The sequence below is a fragment of the Corylus avellana genome, chromosome ca11, assembly GCF_901000735.1.
Source record: "Corylus avellana chromosome ca11, CavTom2PMs-1.0".
Taxonomy (NCBI): Eukaryota; Viridiplantae; Streptophyta; class Magnoliopsida; order Fagales; family Betulaceae; genus Corylus; species Corylus avellana.
In genome coordinates this window covers 15,644,722-15,666,299 of record NC_081551.1, presented here as the reverse complement: position 1 = coordinate 15,666,299, position 21,578 = coordinate 15,644,722, and the positions used below count along the sequence as shown (strand labels likewise).

The following is a 21,578-nucleotide window of genomic DNA, read 5'->3' as shown; positions in this document are numbered from 1 at the left end:
TAGAGATTAAAGAGAGGTTTTTTTTAAAAAAAAAATTTATTCTATTAAAGGGAAGCAATAGTACTATCCTAGATCGAGATAGCACTTTTGATTCCATTGGTTTCCCTTGGTTTAGGGAACGGGAGCATCTTATGTGCGGATGGTTTGTGCCACCATTAAATGAGTGACAAGTCAGCCTCTGCAGCAAATTATAAAATAGTACGGAATGCACCAGATTATACCAAATCTATGGTAACACAACGTATGAAACCCATTTTTTCCCCTCTCACTCTACTTTTCTCACGCAAAGATCAAACCCATTCTTTCTCCAACATATCAAACCATCGCCGCCCAGTGACAAACTTCACCGCCCAGCCCACTGCCACGGTCGGAACACGCCGCCACCGCCCAGTGACAGCCCCACCCGCACCGCTCAGCCCACTGATCCTCCACCGGTAAGTTCTGAGTAATGGGTTGCTCCAATCCATTTTTTGGCTGGGCGGTTGTGCTTGAATTTGGTGGGTAATGAGCTTCAGATTTGAGCTTCTTCTAGTGGTTGTTTTGTGGTTGAGTTTTTGTTTTTTGGGTTTTTTTTTGTTTCATTTTGTTGCTTGTACATCAATTTGTGATTTCAACATAACTTGCTTGATGACGAACCAAACAAATGCACAAGTGATAATTAAATAGGAAGAACAAAACAAAGACAAGCAGAGGAAAGGAAAAAACTAGAAGAAAAAGAAATGGCTGAATCGCACAGCCAAAGAGAAATAAGAGAAAGAGTGGAGGAAAACTAATGTTATAAATTTCAAGTCTTAATTATTTCATTGAGGGTATGGGCGTTGCGTGGCGGCGTCTCACTCTGGGCTGGGCGTTTGCGTGAGAAAGAATGGGTTTGATGTTTGCGTGAGAAAAAGCTGGGTGAGAGAATGGTTTCATAGGTTGGGTTTGGTATAATCTGGTGCATTCAATACCTTTTTCCAATTTGTTCTAATTTATTTTATGCTGATTTGTCACTCATTTAGAGGTGAGCATTGAAGATATACCCTTATGCCCGGTTTGGTTTGCGAATAGGTATTTCAGTAGGAAAAGTAATAAGTATTTCAATAGGAAAAAGAATAGGTATTACTGGGAATAGAAGAAGTTGGAATGAAATAATTATTCCAATTTTATAATTTGGTATCAACACATATTTCATAATTGGAATTGATCCAAAACTACTAAAATGCCCATATAATTTCTAATTTTTCCAAAACTAAAACTAAAAAAAAAAAAATAACAAAAAAAACAAAAAGAAGAAGAAGAAGAAAAGAAAGGCATTGTGGGTGGCCGGCCACCGCGCCACCCCTAGAGGGCCTTGCCGTGTCCTTCTGGGGGTGGCGCGGCCACCCCAAGGCCATCGGGGGTGGCCACGACCACCCCCGAGGACTCCGGGGGTGGTTGCGGCCAACCCTGATGAAATCGGCCACCCCCGATTCTTAGCGGAGCCACCCCAATGGCACCAAGGGAGTGTTGCATGGGGCTTTTTAGGGTTTTCAAAGGGAATGGGACTTAAGAAGTCTGTTACTAGTACTCTCACTGACTTCACCTGTATTCACCAACCAATGCTGTCTATAGCCCAACCAATCAAATTCCTAGTTTCTGATAGATTTTCTGCATATGACCTCACAAAAAATATATTTCATGTATCAAAATATCCTTATAAAATCCAGAATAATAACGATTATTATCACCATCTGAATATCATAAATGTCAAAGGGTGACGGAATTGGAATAACTTAGTATACGAACTATGGAAACTCTGTTCAAGAAGGCTCGGTCTGTAGGTACTATTGGCTTGTTGCATTTAGAGGGTTGGAGGGCATCAATGCTTCAGAAATTTGCTAATTAACGCTATGTGTTCTCAAAGATTATTTGTTTTATGCAGATTGATATACAGTTCTATAATCTTTTAAACTTGTCATTTAAGAGAAACTGAAAGTATAAATGGAGAGTTAAGTTGCCTTTCTCGTGCCAATTGTTGAACTTGAAACTGTTGTCTGTTGCAAGAAATTACCTTACCTTCTTGTTTACTTGGCCTTGATTGGCTTTGGTATGTCCTGGTTCGTGTTACTTGGCATTGATTGGTTTTGTATATCCTGGATGCAGATGTAGGATGTAAAAAATCACTTGCATGGGCTGAAGGTTGTTGGTGAATTGGATTTCAAACTATGTGGCTTGAGAGACAAGAGGCCATTTGCTTAACAGGTTAGAAAATGCATGCACCGAAAAGTCTTCAGGGCCTTTCTATGGAGAACAAGATACTGACACCTCACTCAGGAACTTCTGAGTTATCAAGAAAGAGGAAGTTGATAGCTGTGAAGAAGCATGACACAATTTCTGTATCAGATTATGAATCTAGCTCTCCTAAAGAGGCAAGCCTGCAACATGAAACTCGCTCACCGTCTGGGAGAAATGTAGGAGAAAATTCTCTTGAATTGTCTTCAAAGCAAAGCCCTCCGTCTGTAGAACCGACTATCTTCCAGCATCAATCTGATAAAGGTCAATTTGATGGTCAGAATAATCTCCCAGAAACTAAACAAACTGGTAATGGATATTTCTTCAAAGCTGGAGCTGAGAAAATAAGCAATGCATCTCCAAGTGTGTTGCTTCAGTCTTTTCATCATAGAGGATCACCACTGAGCAAAAAAGAAAATGATAGAGGTCATGGAGGTGGCAATATCCAAATACTGAAGCAAGTAGAGGGATCAGATGTTGAGAACTTTAAGCGTTCCTTCTTGGAAGAAACTGGACTTAAAAATGGTGACCCTCCTCATACCGTGGATATTGGGAATGATCTAAGTCATGGCTCTTTTAAGTCCTATAAAAAAAGTAAATCACTTGTCAGAAAAGAAGCTCCCGCCGTTGCCAAGAAGCTCTGGGAGGGGTCCCTTCAGTTGAATTCTTCTGTAACTGTGTTAGCAGTTGCCTTCTTTAAGAGGTCTATTCAGCTTCTTTTAAAATTTCAGTTTTTATATAGATACTTGCAAGTCAGTGATCAAATAATTTTCCATGTAAATGATTATTTATCACATCGCATGTTCTTTTAAGTTTTGTTTTTCAGAAAGAGGAAAAAAAAAAAAAAAAAGGAACAATATTCATTGGATAGTGAGTGATGTATAAGGGAAAGGGGATATCTATTAAATAACAAGAAGAGGTCAAGAGGAAAACTGATATGGAGAAGAGGGAATTAAGTAAATAAAATTTATATATCTCATTACAATGTGATGCAACAGAAGAAAAAATATATATTTATTATTTCCTCCCCTTTAGTGACAGAATTGCAACCTATTGAAACTCTTCAACTAAAACTCTTGCAGGACCAATCTGTTTCTCTATTTGTGCAGACAAACACTCCCCAGCGCCCCACCCCAAATTTGCCAAACACCCTTATGAACATGTCACAAGTGAATCCTATACTGTCATTTGGAATCAACTAGAAGATTTACGTTCTGTTTTGAAGTACCTTTAACTGAAAGTTTGAACATCAAAGATGGTATATTGCCTTATGAGATCAATTCCACCCGTGAGAGATGTGTGTTCTTTTCTACAATGCCAATCTGTGAGACGTTCTTTTGCAGACTGGCTTCTACTTGTCTGGAAATAGATTTTCTTCTAAGAAGAAAAACTTGGTGTTAAACTTTGTTTCCTAGCCTAAAGCTATTAATGACTTTTGTCTTATGACAGCAAGTGAACTCTCTAAAAGTTGTGAGCAGCTTAGGGTTCTCTCCATACCCAGGGGTTATGGGAAGCCTGCCTGTCCTTTCCTTCATTCAAAATCAAACAACATTCTTTTAGAAAATGCATGTATGCTGACATTCTAAGGCAAATAGATTCCTTCTAATTTTGCTTTTTCCTTATATAGTTTACGATGGGCACTACTCTGGACACATTTCCTTTACAGTGAAATAAACTTTAGTTTAGGCATCATAGCATGAACATGGTTTTTGTTTACTTCCACTGCCTTTACATTTCCACTTTTTCTTAAGAGTCCTTATTATCCACTGATTCAATTCAAAGATGACCTTTTGCTTTCATTTGATTGCTGAAGCAGTTAGATTGCTTCCATGCGCATAAATTCGGTTGCCTTGTGGGACATCCTATTCATTGGTCAATTAGCGCAATATATAACTTCATCTCAAGCAATTTACCATGTAGACCATCATTCCCATCTGTTTTGGGATGATAAACTATTACCAAACGAGACATCCACCATCTTTGTATAATGTTGGAAGGGTAAAATTTTGTATAGTTAACATTAATGATTTTCTTGTGTAGCGGTCAGAAGATGCCTAATGTCAAGTGGTCTGAATCTATAGAAGTCAAAGGGAAAGTGAGGTTTGAGGCTTTTGAAAAATATATTCAAGATCTTCCTCGTTCACGCAACCGAGGGTTGATGGTATGGTACTCTTACTTCTGCATACCATTGTGAAATAGGCAATTATATTTAGACTGCTAAGTTAGAGTTATGGAAATAATTTCAAGATCTGCCTTGTTTAAACAACTAGCTGAGGATGATTAATGCATGAGGCAACTCGATGGTGAGTTTCATTAGCTTCAATGAGAAATAATTGAAGAAATGAGTGTTATTTACTGATAGAAAAGAACGATCACACAGATTAGTCCCTCACATATTTTTAACAATCTCTCTTAGCTTCATAGCTATTTCCTCATGTCATATTTAGATGAACTTTTGAAATTTGTTATGGTTTCAAATGTAAAAAGAAAGAGAAAAAACAAAATCGACAGAATATGTTTGATTTCTAAGATTTAGAAGACAATAAGAACAACCATAATTTCTGACTCACTCTCACCCCTTAGTATGTTCTAAATGAAATGGTTGGGTGGAGGCAATCAAGAATAAAAAGCGACACATTCCAGTAATTTATTGAACATCTGAAAAGTTACCCTACAAGATTGGTAATTTTCTGTGATTAATCATATGAGCTTCATACCTGGAGAAAAATAAATCACATGAACTCCATGAATAGAGGAGTGTATATTAAAGATGTTGGAGTTTATTCTGGTGACATTGACATGTAAAGATTTTGAATGTTCGTGGATTCTTTTCCTTTTTTTTTTTTTATGAGGAGGAACCTCGACAAGGCATGGCCCTTCGGACCTAGCCATAAAGAGTAAACCTCGGACCCTTGCATTGCAACCTCAAAAGTTTCCCTATACATATCAGGGTAAATTGCTGACTTTTTACACTAGGGAGTGTGACCCCACGGGGGAATTTGCACCTCTCAAGTCTCGAACTTGGGATCTAAGGGGTGATACTCTCTAAGACCACAAGTCTCAACCGCTAGGCCAACTCGTTGGGAAGGGTAAGATTTGGATCCACCCCCAAGAAATAAGTGTCTTTCTTGTGCTCTCACATGACCATTATACCATACTCGTTTGGTTGGAGGCTTCTATTGCCAAAATTGCTATAGAGATCTTCATTATGGTCAAAAATTAATGTTTGGTTAATAATTGGGCATATGAGGTGATCTTGGTGAATCCTGGAAATGAGACATTTTTGTGATAAGTAATGTTGTATATATCAAAAAGCGCAGAAGGTGCTTAACCCTAGTACACAGAAAGTATATAAGAGAATGCCTAAGTAGAAGTAGAAAAGAGAACGAGAAAGTCAAAATGCTAATCACTAAAGGAGTTAAATTGTCCAAGTAAAGAGAGACAAAAAGAAATTGGACTTGAGCTCCTCCAAAGTCCTCTCTTGGTCTTGAAAATTTCTATCCTTTTTTCCCTCCACAGGCTAGAGGAAATGAGACATTGATAAATGTCAATATAGAATTCTGCTGTAAATTGTTTCAATTAGAGTGGTTGGTAGTGATGTATAAATTATAGAACATCCTTCAATAATCTAGAAGCAGGAAAACATTTTGACCCTGGGTGCTGACTTTGGTGGTTAAAGGGTGGGTTGGGATTAGACTATGCCTTAAGTTAAAAGGTTACCAGTTATAACATTTTTATTTGACCCCTATAGCCAGCAAAGTAAAATAGTCTTTGACTCCCGAGCTCCGCAGTCGCTAGTGATGTAACAGCTCTGGTTGTCTCTAATTCTGGGCATCCCAAGTTCAAGCCCTCTATTGTTGTTGCTTGTCCTGGGAGGATGCCTGGTTGTGTCGGGCAAGTGGATGTTAACGCTGATACTGTTGTTGAAGTGGGACTAGTGGGCAATGGCATCAAGACTTCTGTAGCAATTCTGATACCACAAGATTTGGCTATTGTTCCTTGTTTGGGTCTTTCAGGCCAAGAGGCAGCTGCTAAATCCCCTTAATGGGGAACGGCTACCTTGTTTAAGCTTTGACTCTTCTCACCTATGGGATGTTTAAGGGTTGAAACATTTAGTGCCGAGATTGAATTGGGTTTTGTAGAAAGAATCGGTCAGTGTGGAGACAAGACACTGTTATGTCTGGACTTGAAAGCTTACTCCAGGGAAGAACCTATTTTATGTGAACCTTTAAATTCATGCCTCCCTGGTATAACCGAAGAACCTGATTTCTTAGGACCAGCGACATCAAAATGGGTACTGCAGAAAGTGATGGGTGCTTGTCATGAAGTGGGATTATGATGAGAAGGGTTTGAAGGGTAGTTTATGGCTTTGTTCACAGCCATTGAAGTAGGTTGGTATCAACGGCAGTTGGCTTCCAACTCCATATTAGTCAATAGAGGTAAGAGATAATTAAAAAGATTGGCTTCCTCTATTAACTATGATTCTAAGGGTAGAATTTCTAGCAGTGGTAGAGCTAAGGAGAGGGATGTCTTGGTTATTTATGAATCCTAAGATACAATCTTGGAATTTGAGAGGGTTGAATAAGGGAGACAAGTACCTAAGGGTCCGCCATTTACTCAAAGTGGATGGTGGATGTGGTTTGTTTGTAGGAAACCAAGTTGGAGCATGTGTCTTGCAATCTTGTGCTGCCAATATGTGGAATAGTGTTTGTCTTAATTCTAGAGGGGCTTCCGTTAGGATAATGCTTATGTGGGATAGGCGGGTGGTTGAAAAATTTGAAGAGTGCGTGGGAGAGTTACTGTAGCATGTTCCTCCAGAAATGTTGATGATCATTTTATTTGGGCTTTTGCAGTGTCTATGAACCTAATTCTAATTGGGATAGAATATTTCTATGGGATGAGTTGGTTGGTTTGCCTAGTTGGTGGGACCTGCCGTGGTGCATTGGGGGAGATTTTAATGTCACTCATTTTCCTTGCGAGAGATCGAGTGATGTCCATTTTTGTCTAGCTATGGTGGAATTCTCAGATTTTATTTTCGACCAAGGTCTCATAGATATTCCTCTTGTTGGCGGTAACTTCATAAGGTTGAACAATCGGGATCCTCCTTCTTTGACTAGAATAGACAAATTTCTAATCTCTCCTGATTGGGAGGCCCAGTTTCCAAAAGTGTCCTAGAAAAGGCTGCAAAGACTTTGCTCATATCACTTCCCTATCCTTCTAGATTGGGCAGACTTTCATGGAGTAAAAGGTACTTTAAATTTGAGAATATGTGGTTGAAATCAAAGGGTTTTGTGGAAAGGGTGATGCAATGGTTACCGCTTTCAAGGTTCTCTAAGTTTCATCTTGGCTCACAAACTAAAGGCCTTGAAAATGGATTTAAAAGTCTGGAATGAAGGGGTGTTTGGCAATGTAGAGAGACATAAAAAGCTTCTTTTGGATGAACTTCGAGATCTTGATCTTCTCAAAGAAGAGAGAACTTTATGTGATGAGGAGAAAGTGAGGAAGGCTACAACTATAAATTTGCAGAGGTCTATACTTTGTGGAGGAAGTGAGTTGGAGGTTGAAATCGAGGGCATTGTGGCTCAAAGAGGGTGACAAGTGCATGTAGTTTTTCACCCAAGTGGTCAACTCAAATAGAAGAAATAATTCCATTGAATCTTTGGTGGTTAATGGCTCAGTTTCTACAGATCATGCCAAGATTAGAGAACACATTATGCAGTTCTATGATAGTTTGTATACCGAACAATTTAGTTGGCGATCCAAATTGGATGATCTTTCTTTTGACTCCATTGGTGCGGTTGAGGCTAATTGGGTTGGAGAGGGCGTATGATGAAGACAAGGTCTTTGAGGTGGTGAAAGCCTTAAATAGTGATAAGTCCCCAGGCCTGACGATTACTCTATGGCTTTCATCTAGGCTTGTTGGAAAGTTTTTAAAGATGTAATGAATTTTTTTCATGCTAGAGGTGAGTTTGAAAGAAGTCTGAATGCAACCTTCATTGCTCTCATTTAAAAAAATTAAAAAATTAAAAAAAAATAAATAAAAAAAAAAAAAGAAAAAAGAAAAAAAGGGCTATTGATATTAGGGATTTTTTACCTATTAGTCTGATGGGTGGAGTTTATATAATTGTTGCCAAAGTTCTTGCCAACAGGTTGAAATATTTTTTGGAGAAGATTATTTCAAACTTTCAGAATGCATTCATAGGGTAAGGCAAATTCTAGACTCCATTATCATTGCTAATGAATGCCTTGATAGCAGTATCAGATTTGGGAATCCAAGGGTGCTATGCAAATTGGATATTGAAAGGGCTTATGATCATGTTAATTGTATTATTTTTTTTATTTTATTTTTTTTGGTATATGCTAAGAAGGTGGTTTGGGGGAGAGATGGTGCTCTCCGTCTCGGTTTTTAGTAGTTCTTGTGGCTGGAGATAGAGAAATCCTTTGTCTCCTTTGATGTTGTCATAGCTATGGAGACGATCTTGGTCAATACAATTTTTTCAGTAGGCACCAAGTAAAATGAGCACTGCTACAGTGGATAGGGTTTTTTTTGGCTTTTCCATGGGGTCTGTGTTGCTTGTTCTTATGTTTTAAGGCAATATCAAGTTTGAAGATTAACTTGGCTAAATCAGAATCGGTCCATGTTTGTAATGTCAATAATGTAGAAAATCTGGCACGCGTCTTGGGATGCAAGGTGTCTTCCTTGCCTATGAAGTATCTTTGTCTTCTTTGGGAAGAAATAAGGCTAATATTTGGGATAGCATTTTTGAGAAGATTGACCGTTGTATGGCTGGTTGAAGCAGTTGTAATTGTCTACGGGTGATAAGATTACATTGATTAAGAGCACCCTCTCTAATTTGCCTACTTATTTTTTTCTCTCTTTTCCCACTCCCTTAGGGTCTTGCCAATCGTGTAGAAAAGCTTCAGCATGATTTTTTATGGGGTGGTATTGGCAAAGAGTTCAACTTTCACCTTGTAGGTTGGACCAAAGTTTGTTCTCTAATTTCTGAGGGGGGTTGGGGGTTCGGAATTTACTCTTGTTTAACCGAGCTTTCTTGGGGAAGTGGTTATAACACTATACTTTTGAGAGAGAGGCTCTACGAGTCTACGGAGAGTGGTAGTAGATTCTAAATATGGCAACATGTGGGGTGGGTAGAGTTCTAATGTGGCTGGTTGGAGCAGACAAGTATAACTGCTTCAACATGTGGCTGGTTGAAGCAGTTGTACTTGTCTACGGATGATAGGATTACATTGATTAAGAGCACCCTCTCTAATTTGCCTACTTTTTTTTTTTTTTTCTCTCTCTTTTCCCACTCCCTTAGGGTGTTGCCAATCGTGTAGAAAAGCTTCAGCATGATTTTTTATGGGGTGGTATTAGCAAAGAGTTCAAATTTCACCTAGTAGGTTGGACCAAGGTTTATTCTCTAATTTCTAAGGGGGGTTGGGGGTTCGGAATTTACTCCTGTTTAACTAAGCTTTCTTGGGGAAGTGGTTATAACACTATACTTTTGAGAGAGAGGCTCTACGAGTCTACGGGATTCTAAATATGGCAACATGTGGGGTGGGTAGAGTTCTAATGTGGCTGGTTGGAGCAGACAAGTATAACTGCTTCAACATGTGGCTGGTTGAAGCAGTTGTACTTGTCTACGGATGATAGGATTACATTGATTAAGAGCACCCTCTCTAATTTGCCTACTTTTTTTTTTTTTTTCTCTCTCTTTTCCCACTCCCTTAGGGTGTTGCCAATCGTGTAGAAAAGCTTCAGCATGATTTTTTATGGGGTGGTATTAGCAAAGAGTTCAAATTTCACCTCGTAGGTTGGACCAAGGTTTATTCTCTAATTTCTAAGGGGGGTTGGGGGTTCGGAATTTACTCCTGTTTAACTAAGCTTTCTTGGGGAAGTGGTTATAACACTATACTTTTGAGAGAGAGGCTCTACGGGTCTACGGGATTCTAAATATGGCAACATGTGGGGTGGGTAGAGTTCTAATGAGGTAAATGGGTCGCATGGGGTTGGTCGTTGGAAATATCAAGAGGGGCTGGGGGAGTTTTTAAGATACACTAGTTTTGCGGTGGGAGACAGTTCTAAGATTAGATTTTGGCATGACGTGGTGTGGGAATCACTTACAACTTTCTAGTGACGTTCATCAGTGAAATGTTAATTTTATCAAAGTGACACATGATTGGTGGTGGATTCCTTCACCTCGTTCTTCAATCTGTTGTATTCAATTAGGCTAAGATGGGGCGTGGAAGACAAACTTTATTGGACCCCTTCCAAGAGAGGGTTGTTTGGGTTAGATCATTCTATAATGTCCTCTGAGAGTGGTTTTCTCAAGCTATTTGGCGGAGTAAGGTTCCTCTGAGAGTGGTTTTTTTTTTTTTTTTTTTTTTGCATGTTCGGTCGTTTTATAGAAGATCCTCACTATAGATAACTTAAGAAACCGGAATCTCATAGTAGTAGATTGGTGTTGCATGTGTAAGAAGAGTGAAAAAACTAGATTGCCTTTTACTTCACTGGGAGGTTGCTAGGGCCTTAGGAATTTTATCTTCAGTCTTTTCGAGTTAGAGTGGGTTATGCCTCGACAAGTGGTGGATCTCTATGCAAGATGGAGAGGGCATTTTGTTAGTTTTTAGAGAACAGTAGTGTGGAAGATGATAACCGCCATGCTTAATGTGGTATATTTGGAGAGAAAGAAATAGTCGAGTTTTGAAGATTGTGAGAGGATGGTGGTGGAGCTAGAGGCCTTATTGTTCAAAACTCTTTACCAATGGACAACTGCCTATGATTGTTTACATATTTCTAGTTTTCCTTATTTTCTTGATATTTTGTCTTTTTCTAATTAGGTATTTCTCTTGTATACTTCTTGTGTACTTGGATTGCGCTGCCCTTTGGCTTTGGCCGTCATTTGGATTTGTTGACCTTTTATGCTCCTGTAAACCACATATGGCAGACTTGCATATGTGATCATATAGAAAATATATTTGTGATTGTGCTGGATAATTGTGTTTGTAAGAGACTTTTAGTTTAGTGGCATGAATTGTTTTTTGAGTTGAAGTATTTCCAACGTGATTCTTTCTAATTTCTCCCCCACCCACCCCGGTCTCTTTCCTGCCTACTCAGCTGGGTAGACATGGATCAGGTATGTAACTGATACAGTCGCCTATCTAGTTGGGTCTTTGATCCATCATTGACTGGAAGTGTGGACCATGAAAGTTCTTGAGCTTGGCAACTTGTGCACCAGATATCAAGGGTTTATGGGGGTATGGACCATGAGAGAGCTAATCTAGTAAAAACCAATCAGTATTGGTTGCCAATCTGATAAATGCAAACCGGGAAAACCATTTATTTTCCATTGTTTGGTGTTGATATGAAGAATGATGTCAAAAACATTTTCGGGTATTTGGTTAGGTTGAAAGTCATTTATACAAAATCACCAGCCATTTGTCAAAGACCACTGTAGATCATGAATTTCTCAAGAAAGAAAACATAAAATTTCATGGCCAGTGGAGGGTTGCGAAGGGAGGAGGGTGGTGGTGCCGGCAGAAGGTATTAGTGTCGGTGGAGGGTGGTGGCATTTGTAGAGGCTGGTGGTGCCTACGGAGGGTGGTGTGGGGTCAACGCAGGGTGATGGGGCTGGCGGAGGTTGACAACCCTGGCAAAGGAAGGGGACTACGGGGGTCTAAGAGAATTGTGTTGATTTGAAAATAAATTACTTGGACCAAAATTTTTCATTTGCCCCAAGCACTCGAAAATGAGAAAAACGTTTTCCAAAAAATGTTTTACGTCAAAATAAATGAAGCATGATTTATTACACTCAGTTATGTGTTACTTTCCTGCCTCTCTCTCTCTCTCTCTCTGTTTGCCTGTGTTTACAGGTCTTTCTTTGTGGTCGGTGAAGATGCCTCTATTTGGATGCCTTTGATCTAATACCCATGGATTGATGGTGTTCTCTTCCAGTCTTATTGGATTAGGAGGCATAGTTTTGTGCAAGGAAATTGAGTCACTTTGCCTTAGTATTGTTCCCCAGGCACAGTGAATAACATCTTGCCAAATCTCCTTCAGTTTAATATTTTATATATATAAATGTATTACTTGCCGCACGATAAGATAAGATTCTTGATTCTGTTGCCTATGTTTTCGAGACTTGCACTACCCGAAAGAACTCATATCTTGCGTGTTATTTGCTCACTTGAAACATATGTTCTATCTAATCTTAGCTTCATCCTCAGGTAATCTCGCTTTGCTGGAAAGAGGGGTCTTCTGAAAGTGGACTGGCAGGCATGAAAAAGGTGAGTCTGAAAGACGGCATTTTTCAAAACTACCAGCAGTTATCAAGGATCTTAATTGTAAATGCCAAAATTGCATCATATATATTTCTGATGAAAAGCAAAGATGATAGTTTTATATGTTGTCATCCCCATTTACAGGTTGCAAAAGGGTACAAAGATGGGGAGAGGGTTGGGTTTGCATCACTCTCTCCAGGTATGGATCTTTACATATGTCCTCGCAGTGAGACCATAATCACAATACTCGCTAAACATGGGTTCTTCAAGGGCATGGCTGCTGTTGAAGACAACCAAGATTCCTTGATTGGTTGTGTTGTGTGGCGAAGGAACCAATCAAATTCCATTACTGTTGTAAAGAAATCCGAGAAAAAGAATTGTTCCTTTATGGAGCAGCCTGTCAACTCCCCTCTGTATGCATCTACCGTAAGAGTTGTAGAAGATAATATATCAAATGCACAACCGGCTGAGGAATCCATCCCAGTTGCATCAGGAACAGATTGTGCAACTCTTGAGAGTAAAAAAAATGATGGTATTGAAACCAAGAATGTTGAGCCCAGTAACGTCCTACTTGAGTTGCACAATCCGTCTGCCATCATTAGATCCTTGCCAACACCTTCAGTCCCAAGAAATTCTCCTTCTGTTTTAGTGGAAATGAAAGTATCATCTTCTAACCGTGCATCTCATCAGGATTCTTTAGGACAATCCTTGGAAGTTGAAGCTCCTCAAATGCACAATTCAGGACGAGAGAAAGCAAAACCCAGTTTGGAACTTCGAAGACCTGTCTTGGCTCTCCCATCTGAAGTCACGAACAAAGTTGCATCTCTGCCTGATGATGACGATCTTCCTGAATTTGACTTTGGGATTTCACCTGTTCTTTCTCAGACTCTAACAAGCAACCCTTTAGATGCTGTAATATCTAACAAGAAACTTCCAGCTGGAGGACCTTGGAACATGGATGGTTCCCTGCCAACAATGGAACGAACTGCAGAGTCACTAATTTTCAATCAGAGAAGATTGGAAAATTCGAATCTTGCAAAACTTCCAGTAGGTTCCATTCAGAAGAAGATTCCACCAGGGAATTTTGTTGAACATGGCAAGATCTTTGGATCTTCCATTTTGGAAAAAAAACACATTGCCCAAAACATAGCTGTCAGCACACGACGTAGCCGCACTGCTGTTCCATTTTCAAAGAGTTGTTTTGGCGAAGATGAGGATGACATGCCTGAGTGGTGCCCACCAGATGTTGAGCTTCACAAACAATCGGTTCCGCAATCATTGCCATACTCGATGTTTGAAGTTTCACATGGTCCTACACCTCCTCTGCGCCCTTCTTCATCTCTGGTCGCCATCCATGCACCATTTTCTGCCCACACATTCCCTCGTGCGTATAATTGCCACAATACGGTCACTGCAAGATCCACGCAGCCAAGACCGGCTAACGGATACATGCCAAGGGGTCCAAGTTCGTTCATGAGATTGAATTCTGAAACACTACTGAGACCAACTTCAAACACATTTGATGTCAAATTTCCTGTACATCCTGCCAGTTGGAGAGGCTGGAGATCGTGATACTTGAAGAGCAACACAAGTTATAACCTGATCCTTGAACCGGTATGTGAAGTAGAGTGATTTAAATAGGAATGCCAAGTTGTACATATTACATAATCAGCAAGTTAACTTGCAGCTTCATGCTTAGAGTCGTCTGTGTTTAGATTTTCAGTGACTCTTAAATTTTTTTTTTTTTTTTTTTTTTTTTTTTCATATCTTGATTTTCCTATTATACAATGCTTTTCTGGTGAAAGCCAGTTACTGTAATCTTTGAACTGATGTGTAATAATCTTGCAATTTGGGGGTAGGAATACCTATTGCCTATTGGTTAATGATACTTGTGAATGTAGCCTTAGTTTCAGCATGGAATTTGATATGCAACATGCGTCTACAATGTTAACCAGAGAAATTTGGGTTGCATGCCACATAATTATGTATGATTTGTTTTTAATAAATGATCCTGCCCTATGATGAAGCAACAATAACTTTAGGGAAAAAAAAAAAAAAAAATCAACATAGCCACTCAGCATATCTAGAGTTTGCTATTTAGGGCTATAAATAAACACAGTCGCTTGTGAACAAGTTTAACTTGTCTCGAGATCGGTTCATTTATTAAACGAAGATATGTTGAACAAATTTTCAAGCTTGTTTATTAAACAAACCAAACTCGTATAAGTTTAATTCAACTCGTATAAGTTCGTATAAACCTGCATAATTTTTTTTTTATTATTTCTTGGGATAAATATTCTTTAACTCCTTCAACTAATTGCCATTTTTTATTTTGCCCAATGAACTAACCGTTGTGATACTTAGATACATTAAATTAATATTTTGTTACATTTAAGTCACTCTAATAAGGTCAATCTATTTCAATGGAAAAGTGATCATGTGCTATGCAAGTGACTACTTTTTTGTCAACTTTCCTATAATACCTCTCATTTCTTTAAAACCAATAATAATAAAATTAACTTACAAAAAATAATAGTAAAAAACTTTAAAAAATAAAATTTTAATTTTACAAAAAAACCATAAAACCAACGGTGGCCGAACCACCCAAAATTAAGGTGGGAGTGGCTCAAGCTCATTGCTCAACCACCCATTTCTACCTTCTTTAAAAAATAATAATAATAATAATAATAATAATTAATTAATAATTGTTACCTTCTTCAAAAAAAATAATAATTAATTCATTAATTAATTAATAATTGTTAGGGGGTAAATTTGGTTTTTTACTAGTCAAAACGTGGATAATTTGGGAAGACTTTGGTCAAATATTCTTTTCCATCCAAACAAATGGTCAACACTAACGGAGGGATTTAATTACAACAAAATTGTAGTTTGATATGAGTGTTACACATGTTTGTTCATTAAGTGAAATATATATATATATATATATATATATATATATATATATATATAAATACTATTTTTAAGGAAAAAATATAAAAAAGCTCCATGAATTAACAATCATTTTTTAAATAGCCCTATGAAGTGACAACTAATAAGTGTGCTAAAGTGATACATCAAACTATCAAATTGTGTTCAAAACGCCACTTTTTTTGTTATATTCTTATAATACCTTATTCTCTTAAAAACTAAAAAATTAATAAATTAAAAAATAAATAAATAAAAAAGAATGGCTACCGGCCGCCCCTTTAGGGGAGTCATGGACCACCCCAAATGTGGGGGTGGCTTTCACACCACCCCCTAGATCACCCCTAGCCAATGGGGGTGGCCAAGCACCACTTAAAGGCCACCCCACCCCAGATGTGACTGGCAAGCCACTCAAAGGTAGCCAGGGGTGGCTCTCAAGCCACTCCCCAAAAGGCCACTCCCCAAAGGGGTGGCTGCCCTTTCTTTTTTTTTTTCTTTTTTTTCTTTTTTCTTTTTTCTTTAAAAAAAAAAAATTAGAAATTTAATTTTCAAGTTTTTTTTTTTAGTTTAATATATTTATATTTTTTATTTAGAGTAACACATGTTGCCATTTTATTGGCGCTGATGTGGCATCTAATAGAATTCGTCAAATATTTTAACAAAATTTGACTCTAGTGACTAAATTATTTTTTTGGCATATATTCCACGAATCTCTGAGTTTACTTTCATACAACAGGGAACGATTTGTAATTTAGATCAATTGCAAGATTTGATTTTGTATATATCCCTATTTTTTATATTGTAGTACATAGTGAGCGATTTGTAATTTAGGCCAACTATGGTGACTGGTTTATTTTTCCTTGGGGGGGGTATGAGCGTGAAAGGGGTTCAAGAATCAGTTTTATTTTTATTAGGGCTAAAATGAAAATCATTTATTTTGGCTTTTATCCACCCTTTGGGGGGTTTTTTTTTTTTTTTGGTTAAAAAATAGTTTAGTTTTTCAAAGAATAAAGGGTATTATAGAAATATTAAAAAAAAAAATTTTAAATTAAAATTTTTTTAAAAAAAAATGGCCTCTTTGACACATTTTGATAGTTTAATGTATCACTTTAGCACACTTGTCACTTCATGAGGCTATTTCAAAAATAGCGGTTAGTTCAAGGGTTATATATATATCTTTTAACTTTATAATGGGAACATTTTAAGTACTTAAAAAGATAAAAAGAATTAGTTTCGTAATATAATGGATATAGTTTGAATTATTATAATTGTGAGTCTTGATATAGTATATGAGTGAGTCTATTTGTATATATATGTGTGCGCGTGCATGTAATGAATGTATAAACATACTACAAGTGAAACATATCAACTTGATATTAAATTGTTTAAGATTCAAGTAAATTCACTTAATTAACCCAAAAATAAAATCTTCTCACTATTGATTAGTATGAATTTGTGAAAACAAAAATCATTTTAATGGGAATGACTATTTTGAAGCATGGTCTACAACCAAACAAAATTCCATTTCAGGGTCTATTAATTCCATGTACCATCTTAAATTCCCAGGAAAAAAAAAAAGGTGATATTTCTCCTCTGAGGACAGCTTGATCATGCAATATGATTTAACAAAATTATATAGAAATCTCAAATAAACCTGCACTGAATGCAGGCAACAGCAAACTGGATCATAAAGCAATGGCAATGCAGCTTGCGAGAGAAAGAGAACCTCTATAGTGAAGACTGAATTATTAATTTAAATCAAGGAAATTTATGTTATTGATTGATAATCTTACGTACAGAACCCCCAAGAGAAAAAAGAAAATCGTAGAAACTTTACAACAAATCACGAATAAAGCAAACTGCCAACCTCTAATCAAAATCATCAACAGTAAGCCAGTCATTTGATTCCTCACCTTCTGAATCTTTATCTCCAGAATTTGACTGCCCTGCCTTATGCTGGCCACTGCCACACTGAGTCTCAGAACTTTGATTCAATTGAACCCAATCACTGCTTCCACTGGGTGAAGAAACCTTAGTTTCCGGCACCGATGGTCTATTAGAGAGAGCATTATCATCATCCTCCAGATCACTGAATGAAATGTCCTCCTCATGTTCAATCTTTTTCTGGGTGCCTCTATCAATATCTTTTTCCTCCAACCATTTTTCCGTACTCTCTTCATCATCCATTTCTACTCCTCCTGCACTTATGTTGTCAGTTGAAACCTCTTTTTTCTCAGATGGTATATTCTTCCCTTCTGGCTTGCCAGCCTTGCTGCCATCTTGAGATGTATCAAGAGTCTTAGTGTCCTCATTCTCCACCTCCTCATTCTTTTGCAGCTTCTGCAAAAGAGCATTTCTTGCCTCGACAATCTGCAAAGAAGAAATAAATTTTAAGACGGATGAATTTGTTTGAAAAAAATCATCAAAAAGGAAAGTTTCTTTTCCCAAAGTTTCTTTTTTAATTTCTTAGATAAAAAGTGAATAATTTTTCTTTAGTAGCTTTCATAAATCTCAAGTTCCATACGCTATAATACTATTACTCTAAATGGGAAGCCCAAGGACCAGTGTTTCTGGACCATATAAGAGTAATGGGAAACCTCCTTCATTTTTGTTTGTGCCAGCTTTTTTTTCTTCCCCTTTTATCACCGTCACTTAAAACGGTGTGTTTCCATACAAAAGAAGGGCAAATTGATCACACAAAAACAGATTAGGCGCACATGCTAGTCATGTGTGATGTTTTCCACCCAAACTAACAGCAATGTCAGACACAAGAGGTAACTCGAAATATCTTGGGTAGTTAGTGAGTAGTGGTTTGAAGGTACAAATGCCATTGAACTGGTAGTTTCGTGGGGCAAAGTGTAATTTACCCTAAGAATAAACATTTGGAAAGTGCAATTTTTTCTTTCAACCAATCTTAAGGGAAAATTTAAGAACACTAAAATGTTAATGTGAATAGCAAATTACTTTGAAGTAAAAATGTTAATAGTTCACATTTTCAACTATGTGCTTCAAGGTAACACAGAAGTAAGAAAATCAAAAGTTCAAAAGCTAGATTAAAGGAATCAGAAATAGAATTAGAACATTAGTTAAATCACATAAACAGGTAAAGGTGGATACAGAGCCTTTCAATATCAAAAGAAGGCAGAAAAAGCAAAGTTGATTTCCAGCAACATGTACTAGAGCTCACTAGAATCTCAAGCATGTAATAGTAGAGCATGATGGCATATCGACCATCCCGACGGTATCATAGGTGCTTCATTTCATTGAGAATAAGCCAACTTTGATTTCCACCTTCAGTTTGGACATTACAGGGCTTTCCATAATTTATGCTTTGGGATTCGTGATAGGATGCTGCAATTTTTCCTATAGTTGGAAGACATGAAAGAAAGGGGGCTTAGAGTGATGAAGAAGACTGGGCTGCATGACAGAGTATCATAACAAGTCATTCATATCATGGGCCTATTTTCTCATAACAGGCCACAGGAGTATCGCCATCACTTGAAGCACGAGCTCAGACATGAAAAAGACAGATTCACAATCATATAGGAGACACGTATAAACCAACAATAGAGCAGAACATGCCAAAGTCATACCTGATAACCTATAATGTAATGCCTTCTCTTTGGAAGAAGAAAAACAAAATTGTTACTGGCACATTGGGTTCAGCATAGTCAAAGACAATAAATTAAGTAATATAAAGCAGTAAAAAGCAGAACATACGTTTTCAATAGTTTGATGACCGCACCTAATTGGACAGATTAGAGCTGAAAGGTCGCATAAAAGGCCATGAGATCATTTCCAGGCCACAAGAGGAAAGTGCTAGATATGATTATATGGTCAATCTACCTAGGGAATTGCCCATAGTAAACTATATCTGGGCTTGACTATGCATGCAAACACAATTGGAAAGAAACAACACACGTCATGTGAGAACAATATCTTGCCTTAGACGTTGATAGAAGCTCAACATCATGTTCACTTAATCTTGGCAGCAACAGGATAAAATAAACTATCCAAAATTGTTCTTCACTCATATAACTCTCAAGTTTAACTCTAAGAGCTGCCAAACTTGGGGCCAAACGTTCAACAGTTGAAGCATGTTCTTTCTGAGCATCAGACATGTTGAAATCTGCAATAAAACAAACCAAACATTAAAACTTAATTTTACTATGCATCTCCATTCAATTATTCCATTGTCTTAGATAGCACTGCCCACCAATATTGTTGTGCTGCACACAGTAGTTGTGGGCATGTTCCCAACAGTACTTCCAGTATCTACTACTCCAAACAATAAACAAAACTCAATTCTACTGGATTGTCTGTGTGTCGTTGAAATAGGGAAATATAACATATATGCATAAGAGCTTCATGAAACCCAAGATTCATATGCAATGTGCTACGGCCTTGCTCAAATGACCGACTCATGCATGATGTTCTGCTTTCAAGAACGCTGATTGTTGGACCAGCAGTCAACAAATTTTCAATTGATAACAATATCTCAATATGGGTGTAACTAGCATGTTAAACCTTGAAAAAACCTGGTGAGTAGACTAGCAACATTCTCGCCCATGCCCATGAAGAGGAAAATATCTCAACTTGTTAAACAAAATCCGTTGCCCACTAATCCTCTAAGTTTTCAGATTCATTTTCCTACCACAGAAAACCCAGTTCTTGGTTTTCTGCCATCACCTCGTTTAGAGATCTAGTGAAGAAAGCTCCACAAAATTTTTTAAGGGCCACCATTAGCCCTTCACAGAGCAACATCAAATAGGTAACGACTAAGTTTAACAAAATCACTATCTACTTCCTTGAAAATGGTGAAGAATTTGCATAAGATGATTTGACTAAGTAAACTTCAAGAATCACTACCAGCAATGAATAAACTAATAATGCCATGTTTTTTTTACTTGACAATCTTAGAACCAAACTAATCTCATTCCCACTCACCGAAAAATAGATAAATAAATAAATAAAAATCAGAACTATGTTTCACAGTTTTACTCGAATTCCTAACAATAATGAAATTCAAAAACCATAAATGCAATATCTTCAGCATATAATGAGAACATTAAATAACGGTAACAATTCCAATCAAAACTGAATTAGAAAGCGATAATTGAAGTGTTTCACTACAAGTAAAAATTGATTTAATATACCATTATCGAGTGGTAAAGGAAAATCGGTCCAGAGCTCGTGGCGCGTCGAAATATCCGAGGCAAAATCAAGAACCTCATCGGTGACCCCAGGCACGCCCTCATCAATACGATCATCGTCGTTGTCCTCTCCAGAAGCTTCTTCGTCCCTAACTCCGTCGCTCTCGAACTGCAACAGATTGGAAGCGAGCCTCGAGATCTCACTCACCGCTTTATTACCGGACAGAAGGGACAGTCCGGTCCGAAAGCTCCCGCCGATTTCCGCGAGATCGTTGCGGATCCCGAGGAGCGGTTCCGTTTGCGGTTGCGGTTCCGATTGCGATGACAACGATGATGATGATGATGATGAGGGATCGAAGGAATCAACGGCAGCGGCGGTGGCGGGAGGAGGCGGTGGGGCCAGGAAATCGGCGACGCCGCGCAATTGGCGGCCGAGGGTTTGGCCGAGGAAGGAGAGGTCGTCTTTGACGCCACGCGGAGTCGTGGAGGGGCTGCGCTCCGGCGAGGACGTCTGGTGGGACTCCGAGGAGTCTGGACCGTCGGATTGAAACGATTTGAATAGCCAAGACATTGTAAATTCGTGAATGCTTTTCGCTATCGAAAGATTTGGGATTTCATACAGAACATGTGGAGGCACTTTGAAGCTGAAGCTCTCTCCGTTTCTTCTTGGATTTTTGTTTGCTCTTCCTTTAACGTAATAAATATCTCCAAATCCTAGTTTTTTGGATTTTCTCTACTGATTTTTTTGTTCCGCTTCTGTTCTGGAATTCATATGAGAATGTTTTGCGTACATTTTTTCTCCGGTTACGATCGCTGCGGTCAAGTTACACTGGAGGACGTGATCCTGCCACGTCAGTTTTTTTTCTCCTTTTTCTCTCTGGCACATTCTTTGTTGAGTCGTACGTGGTAATGATTGGATCAATTTCGCTTTCTTTTTCTCACCCCTACATTCCACCTCGGCCCAAT

At 38.2% G+C, this 21,578-nt stretch overlaps 2 protein-coding genes across 4 annotated transcripts; one reads left to right on the top strand and one right to left on the bottom strand.

Annotated features, from left to right (window-relative positions):
* Window positions 1-281: 281 nt before the first annotated feature.
* LOC132165669 (uncharacterized) lies at window positions 282-14,449 on the top strand. 3 transcript variants are annotated; one of them, XM_059576326.1, is made up of 5 exons: window positions 282-434; window positions 2,125-2,956; window positions 4,294-4,414; window positions 12,481-12,540; window positions 12,679-14,449. In XM_059576326.1, exons 2-5 carry the CDS (start codon window positions 2,232-2,234, stop codon window positions 14,104-14,106), a joined length of 2,334 nt encoding a protein of 777 aa, XP_059432309.1. In that variant the 5' UTR covers window positions 282-434; window positions 2,125-2,231; the 3' UTR covers window positions 14,107-14,449. The 3 variants fall into 3 exon arrangements, with proteins under 3 accessions (XP_059432309.1, XP_059432308.1, XP_059432306.1); XM_059576325.1 differs by having other exon boundaries at window positions 282-497; XM_059576323.1 differs by having other exon boundaries at window positions 282-501.
* A 2,726-nt stretch (window positions 14,450-17,175) lies between these two features.
* On the bottom strand, window positions 17,176-21,358 carry LOC132166549 (uncharacterized). Its single transcript, XM_059577387.1, has 3 exons — window positions 20,616-21,358; window positions 19,404-19,588; window positions 17,176-17,829 (listed from the first exon to the last, which is right to left on the bottom strand). The coding sequence occupies exons 1-3, from the start codon at window positions 21,181-21,183 to the stop codon at window positions 17,329-17,331; spliced, it is 1,254 nt and encodes a 417-aa protein (XP_059433370.1). The 5' UTR covers window positions 21,184-21,358; the 3' UTR covers window positions 17,176-17,328.
* Between the last annotated feature and the right edge of the window lie 220 nt (window positions 21,359-21,578).

Coding starts and splice junctions, on each gene's coding strand:
- LOC132165669 (XM_059576326.1), top strand. CDS start 2,232: ATGCATGCACCGAAAAGTCTTCAGGGCCTTTCTATGGAGAACAAGATA. Junction 4,415..12,480: donor CACGCAACCGAGGGTTGATG/GTATGGTACTCT, acceptor CTTCATCCTCAG/GTAATCTCGCTTTGCTGGAA. Junction 12,541..12,678: donor GACTGGCAGGCATGAAAAAG/GTGAGTCTGAAA, acceptor CCCCATTTACAG/GTTGCAAAAGGGTACAAAGA.
- LOC132166549 (XM_059577387.1), bottom strand. CDS start 21,183: ATGTCTTGGCTATTCAAATCGTTTCAATCCGACGGTCCAGACTCCTCG. Junction 19,589..20,615: donor TCCTTTACCACTCGATAATG/GTATATTAAATC, acceptor GTTTTATTGCAG/ATTTCAACATGTCTGATGCT. Junction 17,830..19,403: donor AGCTTCTATCAACGTCTAAG/GCAAGATATTGT, acceptor TCTTCTTTGCAG/ATTGTCGAGGCAAGAAATGC.